The 19,620-nt window shown below is 39.2% G+C and overlaps 1 protein-coding gene and 1 long non-coding RNA gene across 23 annotated transcripts in view; one reads left to right on the top strand and one right to left on the bottom strand.

Moving 5' to 3' along the window:
- LOC138354286 (uncharacterized) overlaps positions 1 to 17,135 on the top strand; it is a 41,268-nt gene extending 24,133 nt beyond the window's left edge. Inside the window, exons 3-4 of the long non-coding RNA XR_011223537.1 lie at positions 16,003 to 16,245; positions 16,511 to 17,135. This is a non-coding gene — a long non-coding RNA (uncharacterized lncRNA). The remainder of the gene's footprint in view (positions 1 to 16,002; positions 16,246 to 16,510) is intronic.
- Positions 3,571 to 19,620, bottom strand: part of Mgat4a (alpha-1,3-mannosyl-glycoprotein 4-beta-N-acetylglucosaminyltransferase a) — a 107,368-nt gene continuing 91,318 nt past the window's right edge. For 14 of the 22 annotated variants that reach the window (XM_045755861.2, XM_045755868.2, XM_045755865.2 and 11 more), the window contains 5 exons: positions 17,798 to 17,866; positions 9,405 to 9,598; positions 7,436 to 7,584; positions 5,694 to 5,809; positions 3,571 to 5,420 (listed from right to left, as the gene is read on the bottom strand). In XM_045755861.2, the coding sequence (XP_045611817.1) occupies positions 5,391 to 5,420; positions 5,694 to 5,809; positions 7,436 to 7,584; positions 9,405 to 9,598; positions 17,798 to 17,866 (558 nt within the window). In that variant the 3' untranslated portion in view covers positions 3,571 to 5,390. The remainder of the gene's footprint in view (positions 5,421 to 5,693; positions 5,810 to 7,435; positions 7,585 to 9,404; positions 9,599 to 17,797; positions 17,867 to 19,620) is intronic. The other 8 variants (XM_045755863.2, XM_069308375.1, XM_069308377.1 and 5 more) reach the window with 1 other exon arrangement.

Genomic DNA, 19,620 nt, shown 5'->3' with positions numbered 1-19,620 from the left:
CTCTGGTCCTCCACCTCAGACGGCAGCAAACACTCTCCAGGCGACCATATATCTTGGATAAGTCGCTCCACATAATTGTCGCTTGGACCGTCGACTTCCTATGGTGTCACCTCTCACATATTTACGTCTCATTTCGTTATGAAATTAGATTATTTCAGAGTAAAAATAGGTTTGATCATGTTCTACGTGTAGCACCAACATTATAGTAAGTAAATATACCATATTTCTTCATTACTTACGTAATGCTAGGACGATTTGTGTAGTTTTGGGCCGATTTGGGCTGATTTGGGTAATTCTATGGACCCATAGGGACTGCCAAAAGGAAGTCCCCTGCATAGCTGTGAGGCACACACACCTCTGGGGGTTGTTGCTACCTCCAGGAAAGCTGTGGCTTCTTTGTCTACATGGGGGCTGTCCCAGCTGGATTGTTTCTTGGCTTTCAGCAAGGTTGGTATGAGTGCTGGTTGTGCCATGGTTCTCCATTTTGTGTTGCATTCTATGTAGTGGGGATCATGTATCCCTACTGAGTCACTCAGGTTGTCTGATAGAATTTCCTTGACCAGGTGATCTGATGCCAAGGTAGGCTGGGACAGCAATTTTGGGAGGCAGCACAGACGCCAAAGCCGGCATGCCTGACTGGAAGATTTGCTTGTTTTCACCAACAGTCATTGAGGGAAATGTTGACTGATTTTGCTGTTTCTCTGTGGTTGGCTGTCCTACCTGCTTGATCAGCACCGAAGTGTATGTAGGTGTCAGCCAGAGTGGATACACGTATTGTCCCACAGCAGTTGTTTGCCCCTCTTCCAGGGGTATATTGTGATGCCATCTGGGTGAAGAGCGGAGTCATCCGGGTTTTGGTTTCCTAGGATGCGAGGTTCTCTCTCTCCTGGGCACTGAGCTGAGACAAGGCTCCTCTTGATGATGTCATTAACCTCGTTGTGTCTTGCATGCCAGTACTTGGAGTTTTTGCAGTGCAACCCATGCAGTCCATATTGGTCTGCTTCTACCCTGTTGCAAATACACTTGTCCGAAACTGCCCGAAACATTTTGCGTAATAGTGGCCTTAGGTATTGTATGTACTAGCTCTATCTATAAATCCATCAACTTTGTATCTTACCTTGTATGTATGTACCTAACCTGAATAAAAAAATTATTTATTTATTTATTTGTATTCAGTGTGAATTGGGGCACAAAAGTGGAGGGCCACTGCTACACGAAAGGATTCTGGATCTAAATGCATGCCTGTTTCTCTCATGGGTACTGCCAGAAAAAAGTCTCATGCATGGGGGGCTTGCAGTGGTCTGAGGTGGCTTTCTCCTTATCTGATGTTGCAGTGGTGAGCATGGCATCAGCTCTTTTTTTCTTCTAGTGGGTGGTCCCAGCTGGACTGGTTTTTTTTTAGCAGAATCGTGTATTGCTACTTAATCACTCAGGGGTTCTGGTAGGATATCTCTTATGAGGTCATACAATGCATGGGAGGAGGAAAGGAAGGCTAGTAGAGCAATCTGGGAGGCTGTGCGGACACCAAGGTCGCCAAGTCTTACTGGGAGGGTTACTTGCTCCCATTAGGAGTCTTCCAATGGAAGGTTCAGGACTTTCACCAGCAGAAGGGGTGTCATACTCATTTAATTTAGGGCTGTTGTAGGATGGAGAACACCTCAGGTTCTAAGTCAACTTAGAGAAAGAACTATAAACAAGAAACTAGCAACCCTGCATGCAACTAGTAGTGTAATTTCCCCCTCCCCCCCAAAAAAGGGAAGTGGGATCCTGCTCGAGGCGAACCACCCGGCCACCACCTCATTTCTAAGCCTGGTGTAAAAACCACTGACCAGAGGGAGGATGTCGGGGAGCCTCTGGGGTTTCGCCCAGAAAAATGGAGTTTCATTACATTCAACTCTGATTTTTTTTGTCATGAGCCCCATTGGCTGCCTAAAGCTAACTATCCACAGAGAAGAAAAAATGGGGACTTACCTGTGAGGCAGTAGTTCCACAGGGCTCGAGTTGAAGAAGAGACTGACAACCCCAACCAAAGCCCCAAAACCACACAATGCTGGAAAGGGTCCAAATGTGCACTAGATATCTGGCAGCCAGGACACTGTTCAACCTCCAAAACCCCTGCGCCCTAATGTCAACCCAAGACATGTTGCCAAAAACCACTGGGAGCACCGCGTACTTCAACACGTCATGGGCACGAGGGTAGTCCGCAGGTTGGGTGGACTTTATGACACTCCGGACAACCTAAGACACAAGCCCAGTAACAGAGAACCTGGGAAACCAGATCCACCCAAAGAGCATCCATCGTCTCAGAACCAGTGGCTTGCAGGTAGTGGCATAAAGCCACCACGGGATACAACGAGTGATGCACCCCTATCCTAACCAACCCTGTACTCACCACCACCAGACCCCTTTGGAAGCCTGCTAACTCATTCCTCACTAGAAAAGAATGAGAGGGCTGCAACCGAACCAAACAACCACCTGGACCAAAGGAACAGATCCCTGGCACTGGAGGAGTGCATGAAGCCCTCCAACCCAAGCCCCAGAGTCTAACCTAACCAAAATAAGGCCTTTCGAAAACAATCACCAACCGAATTGGTCACCACAAAACGAGGGGAAGAAAAAAAAGACAGAACTTGGTCCACAGACCAGGAAGGCTCGGGTGGGGCATGAGCAGGCCGGAGGTGAAAAAACGCATGTGAAAGCTTGCAAAACAGAGCTGGAGTAACTTCCACTACAAACATAAGCTGGAAAAGCTCTGCTAATACGGTGTGATAGGAAGCAACAGTATACGGCACGAGATGCCGGCCCAGAAAAATCCAAGAGAGAGAAAGGACAAAATATTGTGATCCTGTGGTCCTGGGTTCGATCCCAGGCGCCGGCGAGAAACATTGGGCAGAGTTTCTTTCACCCTATGCCCCTGTTACCTAGCAGTAAAATAGGTACCTGGGTGTTAGTCAGCTGTCACGGGCTGCTTCCTGGGGGTGGAGGCCTGGTTAAGGACCGGGCCGCGGGGACACTAAAGCCCCGAAATCATCTCAAGCTAACCTCCCCCTAATGGAGGGATGGGGGGTTTACACTAACGAGTGTGAGTACTAGTTGCATGCAGGGTTTCTAGTTTCTTTTATTTATTTTCTTTCTGCAGGAGTTTCTTTCCTTTTCTGGTTGTAGGTAGCAATTTTACTAGCTAGTTTGTTTTCGTTTGCCTATCTTTCTGGGTGCCCACCCAAGTCAATGGCAGAATATGACATACTTTACATGTAAAGTGCTCATATACCATTGCTCGCTGTGCCTCTCTGAGGGGACTAGGTTCTAGCTCATGGTTCCCGGTAGGCATAACAACTCCTGTGACTGATGACCCCAAGCTAATATAGCACACATCAATTTGGATAGTTTAAGGGAGCCGATGCCCCCCCCCCCCCAATAAATATGCAATTTACACCTACTCTTTCTACATCATTACACCTCCAAGATATCACTTACCTTGTAGTCACCGGGTAAAAACTGACCAAGGGGTAGTGTGTGCTTTCTGTGGTATTTTGCATTGCTGTTAGTAGGAAAAACAAAAGACAAAAGTACAAAAAAGCTATTTACCAAATTACCCCAATACATAACAGCTATCATAATGTTACACTTCTCTCATCATACTTACTATACATAACACGTTCATTTACACGTCAACTTGAAGGTTATTACTTGGCAAAAATATTTACTTAAAAGATCAAGAACTGGTCAAAAGAATATAAATAAAGTATTTTCATTGGTAGCAAAAATTATACATAGCAATATAAAAATAATTTAAAAATATAAACTAGAAAACAAGGAATAATGGTTAGGTTTTGACCTATAATAATTAGTGACCACACCCATCTTCAATGTACTAAAAAACATAACATTCAACATTAAATTCACACATTTTTATACATCTTTTGCATTCACTCCTAAGACATCAGTATATATTACATCATAACAACCCTCTCATTCAAGATAGTTGTCTTCTGTACAGGGTTTTTTAATATGAATATTATTTGTGTAAGAATTCTGTACATCTTAAACGTATTTATATTTATTTTTCATAGACACGCATGAGCTTCACACGACTAAATGCTGCACAGCAGTTACCTCCATCTCACTTAATGTCTTTTTACACAGAAATGATGATCCATCATCAATGTAAGGTTTTGTGAGATTCAACATAATATTGCTTTTCATATGTATCTTATAAAACAATTTGGTTGGTGCAACAATGCAGTTTTGAGATTCCTACTTATACAGTACTACCAATTCCTAAGAAAATATTTTAAAATTTACTATTTAACATTAACAAACTCTTAGTAATATTAGGAAACGTCACAGAATTATATAGTGTTCTATTTTTCAAAATACATTAATACCAGCATTATCCAGAACCCTATTATTTGATTAATGTCTAAACTCACTATTTCAGATCATAAGGGGTACACTCCAATCCAAATCACAGAGATCAGTTACCCAATTTGATTTCTGTTGCTCCTTAAATTTTACAACTACCTGATGAACACATGCTTTCTGGATGCCTCTTACCTGGATATGCCTGTTATTTGTTTTAAGTTTGTCAGTGTTTCAAGTTAAGTTTGTTATTTTGTTTTAAGTTTGTCAATATAAATGTACAATAAACTGGTGAGGCGAACAGACTGTCTGAATAAAAATTTGTGATATGGAGTGTGGGAGTGGTACAAGTACTTAGGTACATCTGAGGTACTAGACAGATTGTCAGGCTAGGCATACTATCAGGCTTAATGGGCTGTCAGAATGTGCAAACTGGGTTTATTGTGAGGCTAGACAAGCTGGTTGCTAGTCTGATTAACCAGGCTTTTTGATACGGTTGCTCGCAAACTGACATGAGTCCGCCTGATTGATCAGGTATCCTTTGTCAATTTCTCTTTCGAACACTGCGAGAAGTCGGCCAGTTATGACCTGTATGTGTAGAGGAAAGACTGTTGAAAAGTCTTGGGATTTTGATGTTGACTGAGCACCTCTGCTTTTCAGTGGGGTTATTTTGCACATCCTGCCATGCCTGCTGGTCTCATGTGGTGTTATTTCTGTCTTCAGATTTGGAACTAATCCTTCTAAGTGCAAAGTATTATGTGCCTTTCCTGCCTGCACTCTAGGGAATACAGATTTCTGGACTACTGAGGTTCAAATTAGTTAGCTCTTACTGTATTCTGATTATCAAAATCTAACTCTTTATACAACTACTTTTATAAATATACTATTTGTAAAATACATTCCAGATAATACAGGTACTGAGGTATTAATAAATTTTGAAATTGGTGAGATACAAGGAACCAAGGTCACTGCTGGCATGATATGCTGCGACATCGGCACCAGAGGGTGAATGCCAACATGGCGTCGGGTCACCTCGAGTCTGGAGTTTCAATGTGTATCTGCAAGAGAAATGAAATTGCTGTATGAGTGCAGGCACTGTAAGCTAAATTTATAAGCTCTCTTGTCAGAGATTTATAAGCTCAGTCAGATTTCAAGCTGACTGAGCTACGTCAGATTTGACGTCAGAGAGCTACGTCAGATTTGACGTAGCTCTCATTCTGTCAATATCCTTAGATAAATACACTTTATATCCTTCACCTCTGACATGTAACTATAGTATTGGAAGTAGTTATACTAAAACAGATGGGTTTTCTCAATGTCAATGTACTTACCTCGCTAAGTATAGCCCAATTATCACTCTCAACATGTACATTGAGGCGTAATGATTTTATTGTACCAAACGACTCGTCAATGGTTCCTTCTGCTACTCCCATGTCATCAAAATCCCCTATAACAAATTCAATAAAAATTAGCATATCATAAGGATAACATCTGTAGATGTTCTGGAATATAATTTAACTTTCATAACACACAGAAATCACAATTGCGTGATGCATCAAATGAACAAATCCACAAGGGCCGTGACAAGGATTCGAACCTGTGTCCAAGAGCATCCCAGACGCTGCCTTAATCGACTGAGCTACGACACGGTAAAAGGAGTTGAAACCAAAGTTCTACTGAACTTACTGGATCCTGCAGCCTCTTCGAGGCACAAACCAGGGTTTTACATAACTTCGGTTTCAACTCCTTTTACCTTGTCGTAGCTCAGTCGATTAAGGCAGCGTCTGGGATGCTCTCGGACGCAGGTTCGAATCCTCGTCATGGCCCTTGTGGATTTGTTCATTTAACTTTCATAAATTTATCATTACTACTGTTTTTCTAGTAATATAGCAACCAAAATTATTCTGACATCTCTCTGGTCACTCCTAGATCATGGGTGGGGAACCTGTATCCCTATGGTACTCAGTGTAGCCTTTGAAAGCAATCTAATTAATGGGATTTGATCTGAAAGTTTGTGACATGTTTGAATGTATACAGTACATAATACAATGTAATACAATGCCTTATGAAATCTTTGGCAAGTACAATATGGTTTTTCTTCTGATGAAAAGTCCCCACCCCTGTCCTAAATGATCCATCAAACATTTTTACTAAGATGGTTCTTTGCTTTCCTTTAGTCTAATGTACTCTACTACAAAAGTTTATCTTTTTTACCCAATACCTATGTTGCCATTCAAACAAAAATAAAAGTGAAAACGTATTCTCTAACCTTTATTTAAACATATTTACCTAGCCATCTATACAAAAATCTAGATGCAATTAATGATTTTTCAATATTTAAAACATATTAGGGAAATTAAAATATAATAATTCCCTATAGTTAAATACATCAATCTCATTATTTTCCTAGTGTGTGCAGTATAGAACTACATATGACTTGGGAAGCATGGCAGCAGGCCTGTTAGCCCATACTAGGTAGGGAATGAAATCCATAACCTCACACTTGTATAGTTATCCAGTCTATTCTTGAAACCTGTTGACTATACGGTCTCCCGTGATTAATGCTTTCTTTTGTTATTTACTGTACTTCTGTCTACCTGTTGAAATGTGATATGATGCCTCACACTGTACACCAACTTGTTTGTAAACATGTACAAACATCGTTGACCAGACCACACACTAGAAGGTGAAGGGACGATGACCTTTCGGTCTGTCCTGGACCATTCTCAAGTCGATTGAGAATGGTCCAGGACGGACCAAAACGTCGTCGTCCCTTCACCTTCTAGTGTGTGGTCTGGTCAACATACTTTAGCCGCGTTATTGTGACTCATCGTCTGCATGTACAAACATCAAACATTCACTTGGTCAAAATCCCTTCTAATGATCCACATGCAATTCTCACTTCCTCATACACTATACGCTTATTATTTTGTCCGAATATCAATGTTATTGTCTCAATTTGTCCCTCTAATCCCCAAGTCATCCTGTCTTTTACCTCTCCATTTTCACCTTTAAACATAAGAAAGATATTCAAACTTATCATGTATTTTAATACAGTAGTATCAAAGCTTACCAACTACAACGTAATTATCTTCAGTAATTTTTAATTTTTCCTTTTGATAATTTGTCAAACTGGAGAGTGGGTGTGTGGGCAGCACCTCTACTGTAGTGTTGTACAGCCGATCAGAAGGATGCTCCACATTTCCACTTCTGAAGAGGAACCTGTTGAGAAATATTAATAAATGCCCTACAGTCTAATACTAGCATTTGATTTGAATTTATTCAAGTCCATGCATAAAGAAGATAAATAGTTTCAAAAGTAGAGACAGGAACAGATATAAAATATACTACATGTGCACGAGTGTTCCGACCCTGGGTCCAAAATTGGCAGTGCAACGGAACCAGGATGATAGCACTCCTGTTTACATACATACAGGGACCATTCACTCCATTATGTTAGTGATAGGCCCTGATTGTTTGGGATTGTGTGTAGGATTTTGACTAGTTAAATTATAGCGCATTAATAGATAGGTTGGGTTATGAAGGAGGAAAATTATCTGGCAGTCTTATACTAATCCTCAAGAGGGCTTGAGACCTCAGCTTGTGAAATGGTGGTCCCGTTTCCCTGCCAAACGTAGGACCACCTTGATGCTCATAGAGCTGGTATACTCTGTATAATTGAGTGTAAGTGTAATTTATAGCTAAAATGTTAGTTATACTTAGAACTGATTAGTGGAAAGTAAATATTTGTATTGAAGAATAAGTATGTTAGTGTACGATCAGGTTAATGATTCAGGCAGCAGCCACATTGTGTTGAGGTCTTCTCTAGTCAACTGAGCTACAGGGCGGACAAGTGCTACCTTACCTTGAGGTTACCTTGAGGTGCTTCCGGGGCTTAGCGTCCCCGCGGCCCGGTCGTCGACCAGGCCTCCTGGTTGCCGGACTGATCAACCAGGCTGTTGGACGTGGCTGCTCGCAGCCTGACGTACGAGTCACAGCCTGGTTGATCAGGTATCCTTTGGAGGTGCTTATCCAGTTCTCTCTTGAACACTGTGAGGGTGTGGGGCTCTCTTTTCTTGCCTCCTTCCTGCTCCTCTTTCCTTACTCTTTCAATAACAACATAAGTACTTATATATTTGTCACCGTGCCATTAGTTGTTCTAAGTTACCTTAGAACAACCTGCCTGTCCAAAATGCTATGCGTGCTAGTGGCTTTACAAGAATGTAAACTCATCATTGCAATGTACTCTCTTAGCCCCAAATGTACCTTCTTGTATATAAATAAATAAATAAGTACAGTATATTGGTTCTGTGTTCACAAGGTCAGTGTTTGAGCCCCAAGTGTTTGCCTCTCTGGGGTGGCCTAGTGACCACCTGTTGAAGTTATTCAGTGTTGTGTTGTTGTCCTTAAGGAACGGAGACTTTACCTCTAGTTTGCCGATTGTAACCCTCGTCTCCTGCTTATGTGGATTCAGGGAAATAACGTAAGAGTGAGGTGATAAGGTATTTACTGTACTTGGGGGGGGGGATTAGGGGTTAATAAATTATATATTAAGGTTTTTAAACCAGGAGTTTTCATCGCCCTTGTAGTGGGGTAAGTGATTTATTTCTAGACATTAGACCATATATTGATATTCATTCTTTTCTGGGAATTGTTTTCCTGGAGGCCGGGCCTTACCTAACCCCACTGATTGGACCTCCCTTACCTTGATATTAACCCAACAGAGCAAGCATGTGTTGATAACAATGCTAAATAAATTTGAAGTGTATTAGTGTTGAATGCAATATTTCAACTCGTTCTCCTGTTTGGATAGTAATTATGGTAGTGATATGGACCATCGTATATATATTGATGTAATTTGAATGTAATGAAATGGCCATTTCTGGGTGAGCCCTGGTGGCTTCTTGAAGCTACTGTACTAGTAGCTTCAGTTTAGTAGTTTCATACATCTCGAAGCTGTACATAAGATTGTGATATTATTCTCAGTTGACATACTACTCTTTCTAATCTTTCTACTATTCTACCATAACAATAACTCTTACCCTTTTAGAACAACTGGTGGTTCAAATTTAAACTGAAGTTTATCTCCTTGCTGAGGAAGTAGACCCCAAAAGTAAGACTCTCCTTTGTAGGCTCGCTGCAATGTAAATGCCTTGTAGGGTTTGATCTGTGTTTCCACACTGGCTGTTGGATTATCATGGGGGAAGAACAGCTGTATTTTCCCAAACTGCTTGTCCTGTGTACCAAGAAACAAAATTGAATATAATTTTCATTAATTATTGTCCAAGAATTACAAAAAATGGATGTGCATCAGTGCATCTCCATCAACACTGAGTTTCCGAAGACTTATCTATAGAACAGTTTTTAAATTATAGTTCTTCTCTTGATCCTGTGAACACCGAGTTGCAGATGGGCACGAGAAAGGTGAATGGGCAAAAATGAGAATATAAACTGCAATTAAAAATAATGAGAAAGAAGTATAATCGGGACAGGTAAAGAGGTCAGCAGGTAAAGAGGAGTAATTTTAAGATATAGACCTAGTAACTCAGTAAAATGTGATATTGTACTTTATTAATCAAAATGTTGGAAGGTTCTATGTTAACTATACATAATGATGTTTGATTATAAAAAATACAAATACCCACTATTTAAGTACTGTACTGTAATTAGACCCTCAAATATTTTTCATATGAATTTGAAAACATTTGATTAATTTGATTAAGGCATTACTATACAGTATACTAGAGAGAAATTTCTTCAGCTATGTTGTTATGAATTCAAACATGACGACCCTTCCTACTAATGGATGGTACTTCAACTTTAAAGAATTGTAGAAGCCAATTAGTACACTTGCATATAGTATAATGGGTAAATGTGTGTTTTAGAATCAAATACTGAACAGCAACAGAAGTTAAACAAATTTTATATAAATCTAGTGTAGATGAATGTTTCTGAGTTTGTCATTCTGTTTCCATAGGAACAATCCTGCTCCCTCAGGGACATTGCTAATTCCAGCCTAAGTCAGTGTATCCTTCTCATCCCTGATGCAGTAAGGGTATTTTATATGTGTACCTGAGGGCTACCATCTCTAGTGAGCACTGATGCTGATAACAAGTCAGTGGCTTATCAAACATCACTGATGTAATGAATTGGTTTTTGCCCCGTGTAGTTTATTCGAGTGAGTTCCCATTGTACCGTGTGTAAAAATTTTACACACACACACACACACATAATATACAGTACATACTAAATGTTCACCGAAGCACAGCCCTTCCAAATAGATGGCACACACACATTGTTGCAGGATGAATCTGCCATCACTTAACTGAAGCAGAGGTTCCTCACTGACAGGAATTCATTAAGGAGAACAAGGGTGGAAAGCGAGGTAAGCTTTTTGGCTAGTCACTGTTCTTATCTATCAGTGACTAAAGATGAGTGAAATCTAGCTCTATGCACCACCTCCTAACCATTTATGCCTGGCATGCTAATTACCCCTCTCAACATTAACATTTTTATCATATTTCTTTTTAAAGTTGTGGATGAAATTGGCTTCAACAACCTTTTTCTTTAATGCATTCCACATTCCTACCCCCTGTACAGAGAACGAAAACTTCCTTACATCTCTTTGACTCGATTGTATATCCAGCCTCCACTTATGTGGAGGCTGTATATACTTATGTGCCCCTGCACATGACCGGTGATGTAATAGGTGGCAGTGACAATTCAATACTCAACTTGTAGTTATGAATAATATCACAACATTTAACATTCTCTTTGTTTTCTGGAGTGGAGCCTCCTTCCGCTCCCCGAAGCCGTGGAGCCTCCGGGTCTCACCCAGAAACCGGCATTTCATTGCATTCAATGCTGGGTTTTTGTGTGTGTAGAGAAACACAGTATTTTGTAATAGTCACTCAAAACTAAATTTAAAATTGTCAGCATTTCTCTTCTCTTTATGACCAAGTAGGGGCATTTAGAAAGAACCTTACTGCAATAGTGATAAGACGGCTGCACTGACCTAGGCTGGAGTTCGTTATGTCCCAGGATGCAAGATAATGTCTAAAGGAGTGAGCGAGTGGTCTTTGCTCGAATACATAATTATAAAATATTAGAATATAAGAATATAAGAACTACTGACATCATTTGCTAAAGTAAATACAACATTCTGGACAGTATTATCTTAATATAACATGCACATTTAATTTTCATTAACAATAAAGCATTAAAAATAACCCTGCATACACTTCTCAAAGTGTTAGAATAAAACATTTTACTCCGATACATTAAAGAGCAAAATCTTAAGACACTAAACTCGCATGTATTAAGAGTACACCATTTTGAGACAAGTAGGCAAATGGGTTTTTAAAAAGTCAATAAAAAGCCAGCAAGGCAAAAATGATTTACCATGCATTCAAGAAGTGATGATGCCATGTACTAGCTTGCATGCAAGAGTACAAGTTTGGTCAGTATTAACTGGCAAGATGCATGTGATCTTGTGTGTGTAATTACCACACTAAACATTCACATATGCACCACTAATGGTAGTTGATACATGCAGAAAACACAAGGTGCTTCTCTATAAGGCAATAATATAATACTGATCAATTTTTTATATAAAGAATTTTTACATACCAGTAAAAGGAACATGGACACAAATTAGGAGCTGCTATTCTATGTGAATGTAATTAAAATAAGGATGCTGCACAAAAAAAAACTTTTTTTTTCTTTGTAATACAGCTGTATTGCTTGGCATATAATTTCATCCAGTGAAAAACTCCAAATTGCAGTGAGGCAGCACTACACCTATGCTTATCCCTCCTGGACATGGTCAACTAGAATGTTGGTCAACAGTAGATATTTTAATACACTATACTGTATTTGTTAATCCTCAAGAAAATGCTACCTTTACTGCATGCTTGGCTCACCTAACTTTGATGCTCTGCACTTCTTTCATTACTGTATTAAGATATTATCCTAGACAAGAAAAGTTAGTTCAGTTCATGTCTTAGATACAACAAAATGATCGATTCCCCTCATGCATACGCATACATGTGCATAACAAAATTCAATGATTGCAGTCGGTTTATTACAGAAAGGTCCCGAATTCAATTTCTGCACAGGACAGATATTCGGGCATGTTACCTTAAACCCTGATGCCTCTGTTCACCTGACTATAAATAGATACCTGACAGTTAAGAAACTGTTATGGGTTTCATTCTGGAGATCAATCTTGTGCCTAGAATACCTCACTTATCCTAACAGGCTTCCTGTCCACAACGATGAGAAACCAAACCTAAGTTTCCAGTGAAACTTAGGTTTCACTGGAAACCCCCCTCAGCTTTGGGGTACATATGAAAAGCTCATTTCTGAGCTGTTCATGCTGTTAGTCTCGAAGGCAAAATCCTCCTAGTTCCATGGTTCGGATCATGCTTAGTCAGGACAAGTTAACATTTTGTACTGGAAGACCTGTGATCTTTTCTAGAGAATAATCGATCAAGTCCAGAATGACCTCAAGAAGGCTCATTCAAATACACTTAAGCCCATCCATATGCTACTTGTTATAAAATGGGAAACTAAAGAGCATTCTTGCTGATTGATAATTGGTCCAACCAAGCATTAGCCTGAACTGCCACTAGGTGACAGCAACTGCATATCAAGTGGGTACCATGACTGCTCACCTCACATTTGCCTGATATGAACCCTCTAAAGAAAATTAGGGAAAATCAGGAACAGAATCAAGGGAATATGATAAATTGTGTTTTGGTAAGAACATAATTTCTCATCTAATATACACACAACCTAATTTCTGAATACAGTAGTACCACTTGCAGACGAGGAGTCACAATAACGTGGCTGAAATATGTTGACCAAACCACACACTAGAAAGTGAAGAGATGATGACGTTTCAGTCTGTCCTGGACCATTCTCAAGTCAACTGAGAGAGGACAATAGCCAAGTAGTACCACTTGGCTATTGTCATCGACAAAAGTATACAAAAGTATCCTATGGATTAGGAATACTGTACATACAAAAACAAGGGACTGAGCTTGCCCGTGCTGCTGAGATGGAGCTATAGAGGGAACAGGCACTTCCCTATCTTAAGAAAACTACTTTATCTGGAATCTTAGGAGGTACTAGTACACACATGTAATTTTGACCTTAAACCCTCCACCCCTCCCACCCTGAGCTCTGATCAGTAAATCATATAGTGAAGAATGCCTTCAGGGTAACAAACTAACCACAAGCATGAGGATGAACCTGTGATTTGCTGATCTTGCACACTGTACAGCAACTGGGAAAGCCTGATCCTAGTGCAAGGCACAGTACAGATATTCAGGAAGAGAAACACAGTTGAAGAGTGACAAGAAACTTGAATATCAGCACTCGGCTACAACTAAATAGAAAATATGATAGGTTTTCAGCCAAACAAACTGACAGATGTCCTAGAGTGAAAGGGATACCGATCCTAATTAAGCCCTTTGGATAGAGTACTAATATTCAGCCCCCAAAATTCCACACCCAAGCATTGAGAAACGCTTGCAGATAGCCAACCACCCCTCCATTACAATAACTGGAGAAGACCGGGAGAAATGGCCACTTGCAAAAGGGACCAGAGTACCAGAACGACATGCTTCCACTAAGGGATAGAGGATGCAGTAGACTTTTGCCTGAAAACCCAATTTAATATCTAGAAAGTAGCCTAAGTGTCAAACACAAGTTTCTGTGCATTGTACTCTGGATACAATCACTGAAGAGGTAAGTCTCCCCAGGAGAGTGATAGTCTAAGCATACTAGAAAAGAAACAGAAAAGGCAAGGCATGGAAAATATACAGAGTAAAACAATGGTATGAGACCATGTAATTAGACTGCAGGGACAGGGAGAAACACTCTTGGAGAATGACAAAGTAGTGTGTAAAGAAGTCAATAAGAGGATCCAGGAGTCTTCGAACCTGAACCAGATTGGAATCCAAGTAAGGGTGGCAACAGACAACCACAAACACTACTAGACATAATTGAAGTTAATGTAGAAGAGATAAAAAGATACCTGGAGGAACTGGATGTAACAATAGCAATAGAACCAGTCCAGACATCACCATGGCTACTGAAGGAAGCTGCAGGTATCTTGTATTACCAATTAACTATAGTGTTCAACACTGCACTAAAGACAGGAGAGTTACTGGAAATCAGGAAAAAGACGAATGTAGTTCCAATATTCAAGAAAGAGGACAGATATAAAGCACTAAACTATAGACCAGTGTCATTAACATGCACTGCATGCAAGATTCTAAAAAAAAAGTCATCAGACAAAAGACTGTAGAACATTTGAGAAAATACATTTTATAACAGAGGCACAACACGGCTTCAGAAAGGGAAATCATGCTTAAGAAACTATGGTTAATTCTGTGACAGGGTTACCAAAACAAGATAAGGAAAGGAAGGAATGTTAGATTACATCTTCCCAGACTGTCAAAAATCTTTTGATACAGTTCCTCATAAAAGACTAATACACAAGATGGAGAAACAAGCAGGATAACAGGAAAGGCACTGACTAGGTACGGGAGTACTCGACGGACAGGAAACAAAATGGGTTATGGTCAGAGAAGATGTCATGCTGGAGAGAAGTGGAAAGTGGTGTTTCACAGGGCTCTGTTCTGGGAACATTGCTCTTTTTAAATTGTCAATGACCTCGCTGAAAGAGCGAATTCATACACGCAATGTTTGCAGATGATGCAAAGTTAATGAAAGAAAAAACTGAAAAAACTGTAGGGTGATGCAAAGAGACCTTAACAAACTTTAGGAGTGGGCAGATAAATGGTTGCTGGAATTAATCCAAATAAGTGCAAAGTAATGAAAATGGGTAAGGGAGATAAGAGACCAGTATTTAACTATACCATAAGGGGAAGAGAATTACAAGAAACAATAAGAGAAGGGTCTGGATAGTAACACCAGAGGCTCATGTGAACAGCATAACATCAACAGTTTATGGAGAGTCAGCAAACATAAGAGCATCATTTAAGAAACTAAACAAGGAGGCGTTTAAGTCCACACACGCTGGCAATACTTGATCATTACTCAAGTATGCAGCTCCAGCATGGAACCCACACCTTGTAAAGTGTAAACAAACTTGACAAAGTTCAAAGCTTTGCATCTAGATTAGTACCAGAATGGAGAGGCCTGAGCTATGAGGACAGGTTGAGAGAACTCGTCCTCACAACCTTGGAGGAGAGAAGAAACAGAGGAGATATGATAACTATAGTATGTACAAGATCTTGAGGGAAATAGATAAAGTCAACAAAGGAAGCCAATTTAAATTAAAAAGTGGTTGGACAAGGGAATATTGTTGGAAGCTGGACATAGTTGAGTCAAAGAGATGAAAGGAAGTTCTCATTCCCTGTACGGGTGATCAGAAAGTGGAATGCATTCAAGAGATTGTTAAAGCCAATTCCATTCACAACTTGAATGTTTTCATCATACAGTAATTCATTTTAATATTGGGAGAGGTAATTTGTGCATCAGGTATATACAGCTAAGAGGCAGGGCATAAAGAGCTACATCTCACTTCCCTACAGTCCCTGATAGATAAGCATTACATATAGATAGGATAAGCTTTCTGAAACTGACCCCAACACTACTCGCCTACAGGCCAAATGATTGGTGAAGTGGTCTCGAAATGCATCATGAAGGAGAGATACAAACAAATTTGTAAACTTGGCAACCGAGGAGGCAGAAGAGAAACCCAAGCCCACAATGCTATAGCTCTGAGAAGTAACAACCTGTAGCTGAAAGGAAGGATTCTTGGCAAGAGGAATTTTTCAAGACATAAGCAAGATGGGTTTGGATTGGAATTTTGACTTCAGCTCCTTGTTGAAGAGCTGTCAATGACTGGTGGGTCATAATTACTCCGAGGTCCTTTTCTTTATTGTTAATCTTTTCTTTTCTTTTTATTATTAATCTGCTGCAGTGGTCATATTGTTGATATGGCAGTTATGTATATTGTTATGCCCAACATGTCAGGTTTTGCATTTTTCAATCCTGAAGAGCATTTGCCAGTCTTCTGACCATTTGTGGCTTTTATTTTTATCATTTTTGCAAGGCCTTGATATAATTTTTGCTTCATAGTTTACCATAAATCTCTGTCATTTATGACCAGATTTGACCAGAGGAGTTGAAGAACCTGCCTCCTTGCACCACCAGAGTGGAAGCAGATGCATTGCCAGAAGCCAAGAAGGATGGCAGTCTGGTAGAATAAACAGCTTTTTGGTGACAATATGAAGATCAACATGCAGAGAAAAGGATGACGTCGAAAATTCCAATGGACTGGTAGCCTCCCCCCCCCCCCCCTGCCTTCTACCAATGGACAAAGGTGGCAAGAGCCTCCAAGCAGCTGATTAAGATGCTCTGATATCCCAAGGGACATATACTATGGTTGCTCTCCTCTTAATAGTGTAAAAACCAAATGAACTGCACTAATTAGATCACATTCTAAAATTAATGCACATGACAAGATTATCTTACAAATTGCTATACAGCATTTCAATTATTTGCTTTAGAATAAAAATGCAATAGCTTTAAAGGACAAGTACAAAAAGTCTGGTGTAGTTATGCTTATTTGTTGTTACAACATGTGACAATCCCAGACAAAATCTTTAACTGGTTTAGAAATGGCAATAAAAAGCATGCCATCCATTTGTGATCTTATACAAGTACTGTAATTTTAAAGGTGATGTGAAGAAGCAATCAAGTCAGTGTAAACAATAAAATTGTAATGTTTTTTACTACAGGGTTTATCTCCTGAAATATATAACAACATATGCATAGAATATGGGGAAGCAAATTATTTTACAATCGCTGTCAATGATGGTGTTAATCTCCCTCTCTCGTTTCCAGAGTCAACGTAAGAACTCACTAATACTGTACAAGCAATTTTAAAAGCATTATTACTATATATTATTAACTACAATGATAAATATGTGCCTTTCAATTTTCTTAAAGCTTGACACAAAAGCTAACCAAATGGAAATGAAGCTTTTTGTATATCTTCACCACTGCCTCTTACTTGTGCTGAATGTAAACTCAAAATGAAAGAAAATTATGATTCGATCAACTAAAAATGGAGCCGCTAAATCTCATCACAAACTCAAAGCAATAAACTGGCTTAAGCAAACTAATTATGATAAAACAGGTTTCAATCAACTATTTTCTAAATGGTGAACCTCCCCATCTGCAACTAATATGCTATATCTAATGAGATATTCAAGAAGTGTACACAAATAATATGCTATATCTAATGAGATATTCAAGAAGTGTACACAAATTATATTATCTTTTACTGCTGATAATCACGATTCTCATTCACCATGTTTTGGATAAGCAAGGTAATAGCACTGACCATCAGCGGGGTGGGTCTAAACACTATCAAACTAGCACCATCAACTACCTTTCCGCTCTTCCCGAGCTTCAGCCTGGAGCCAGAATTCACCACTGGAATACCTACTGCTGATTTATCCTGAAATTCATTTAAAGTACTATATTCATACTGTTCTCATTGTCACAAGATGCAATGAATGGTAATGTATTCTGTGATTATACACTTGACAATGGAGATACAAGTGTGATATTCCTTGACAACAAGTAATGCATGCAAGACATGGACACTTCACTCACATTATATGACGACTAAGATGCTACCAGATCTATGGAAATATTTGTAGAAATAATGCATAATGAAATTACAAGAACGTGATACAGTATATGAGAAAATATTTATTCTGTCGATGGGATTGAACCTGCATACCTCAAATCCCTAGGCGCACACACACACACACACACTACATGGTCAAGCCAGTAGGGCACGTGTCTGAGGGGTCCAAGGGGTGCAACTGTGATCTCCATCAAACAGCATCACTATTTCCTCAAAAATAATGTTACATAAGCTTCAAACTAAGTGCAGTGTTAAAAGAAACAAATTTGTGATATTCTACTTATGAGAAAAGTCCTTTACACTGATACAATTTCAAAGTAAGTACAGTTTTGAAAACACTAAATAGTGTATAATTTGAGCAAGAAGGATAGATGGAATAAAGCCAAATTTATTTTAATTCTAAATTGTACATTAGATTAAAAGAATAAGGAATTTATTTTATCAAGTCAGTAAAGAAAAGAAAATGGTACCGAGGCTCACGTGAAAACATTTCAATGTTTATATGAAAACTAAACCTTTCTTCCATGTTTCAATTCCATTTTAGACAATAAAAATCATGAATAAAACCCATAACATCAACTGAACCTATAACACCAGTCTCTTGAAATATTAATAAGTTATCATAGTAAATTAGATGTATAATAAACATAATCCACAAACCGAATAAATGGGGAACCAGGAAGTTGTAATATTTGCAGTTTTCTAAAGAACTGTACAATCAGGTTAGTGTAACAGTTAAAACTATTTTGTAAATTATATCTTTTAGATAAAACTAGAACATAACAGGCTCAAGCATTAACAAACAATTATACAACCATTACATTTATAAGAAAAAACTCCATACAAAAAGAAAAAAGCCAAAAAAATAATAACTGCAAAATTACAGTATTTATTGCTGCTGTTCCACTTTGAGAACTGTAATATGATTTACCATCTGTCAAGTCACCAAGGGTGGTTTTGAGGGTCACATAATGATGTTTCATTGCTTGGAAGGAGATTACATACTAGATTTTTAGGTTGGCATAAAGCTCGGAGTCATCGCTCTTCTCAATGTTCTGTGGGATCTCTACCTGTTATCTTGAGGTTATCTTGAGATGATTTCGGGGCTTTAGTGTCCCCGCAGCCCGGTCCCTGTGGGGATACTTGTTTCATGGAGCATCATTTGTCATCCCTGACTGCACTCTTCAGCTATAGCAAAAGCAGGAGTTCCTGTGGTGTAATTTTGACTGTCATTTTCAACATAAGGATTGACAACCATAACAACTTGTACTGGTGAATCATTGCTAACTTTTAGTAGTCTACTTTCTCTGTCACATCTTTGAATGCGATGCACGAGTAATTTTGAGCAGGTCTTGAATGATAATTTTTTGTCGTTGCTGGCCCAATACCTTCAAAATCATCTGCCTTTACATTATTTTTGAACATTAGCAAGCTACAAATGTTTGAAACACTTTTGTACACGGATTGTTTTAATCTGCATAAATATTTCATATTTTTATTCACCCTGATCAACCAGGCTGTGATTCATACGTCAGGCTACGAGCAGTCACATCCAACAG

Source organism: Procambarus clarkii, chromosome 62 (genome assembly GCF_040958095.1).
Source record: "Procambarus clarkii isolate CNS0578487 chromosome 62, FALCON_Pclarkii_2.0, whole genome shotgun sequence".
Lineage (NCBI taxonomy): Eukaryota > Metazoa > Arthropoda > Malacostraca > Decapoda > Cambaridae > Procambarus > Procambarus clarkii.
Note: the sequence above shows the minus strand (reverse complement) of the source record. Positions and strands in the feature narration are given on the sequence as shown.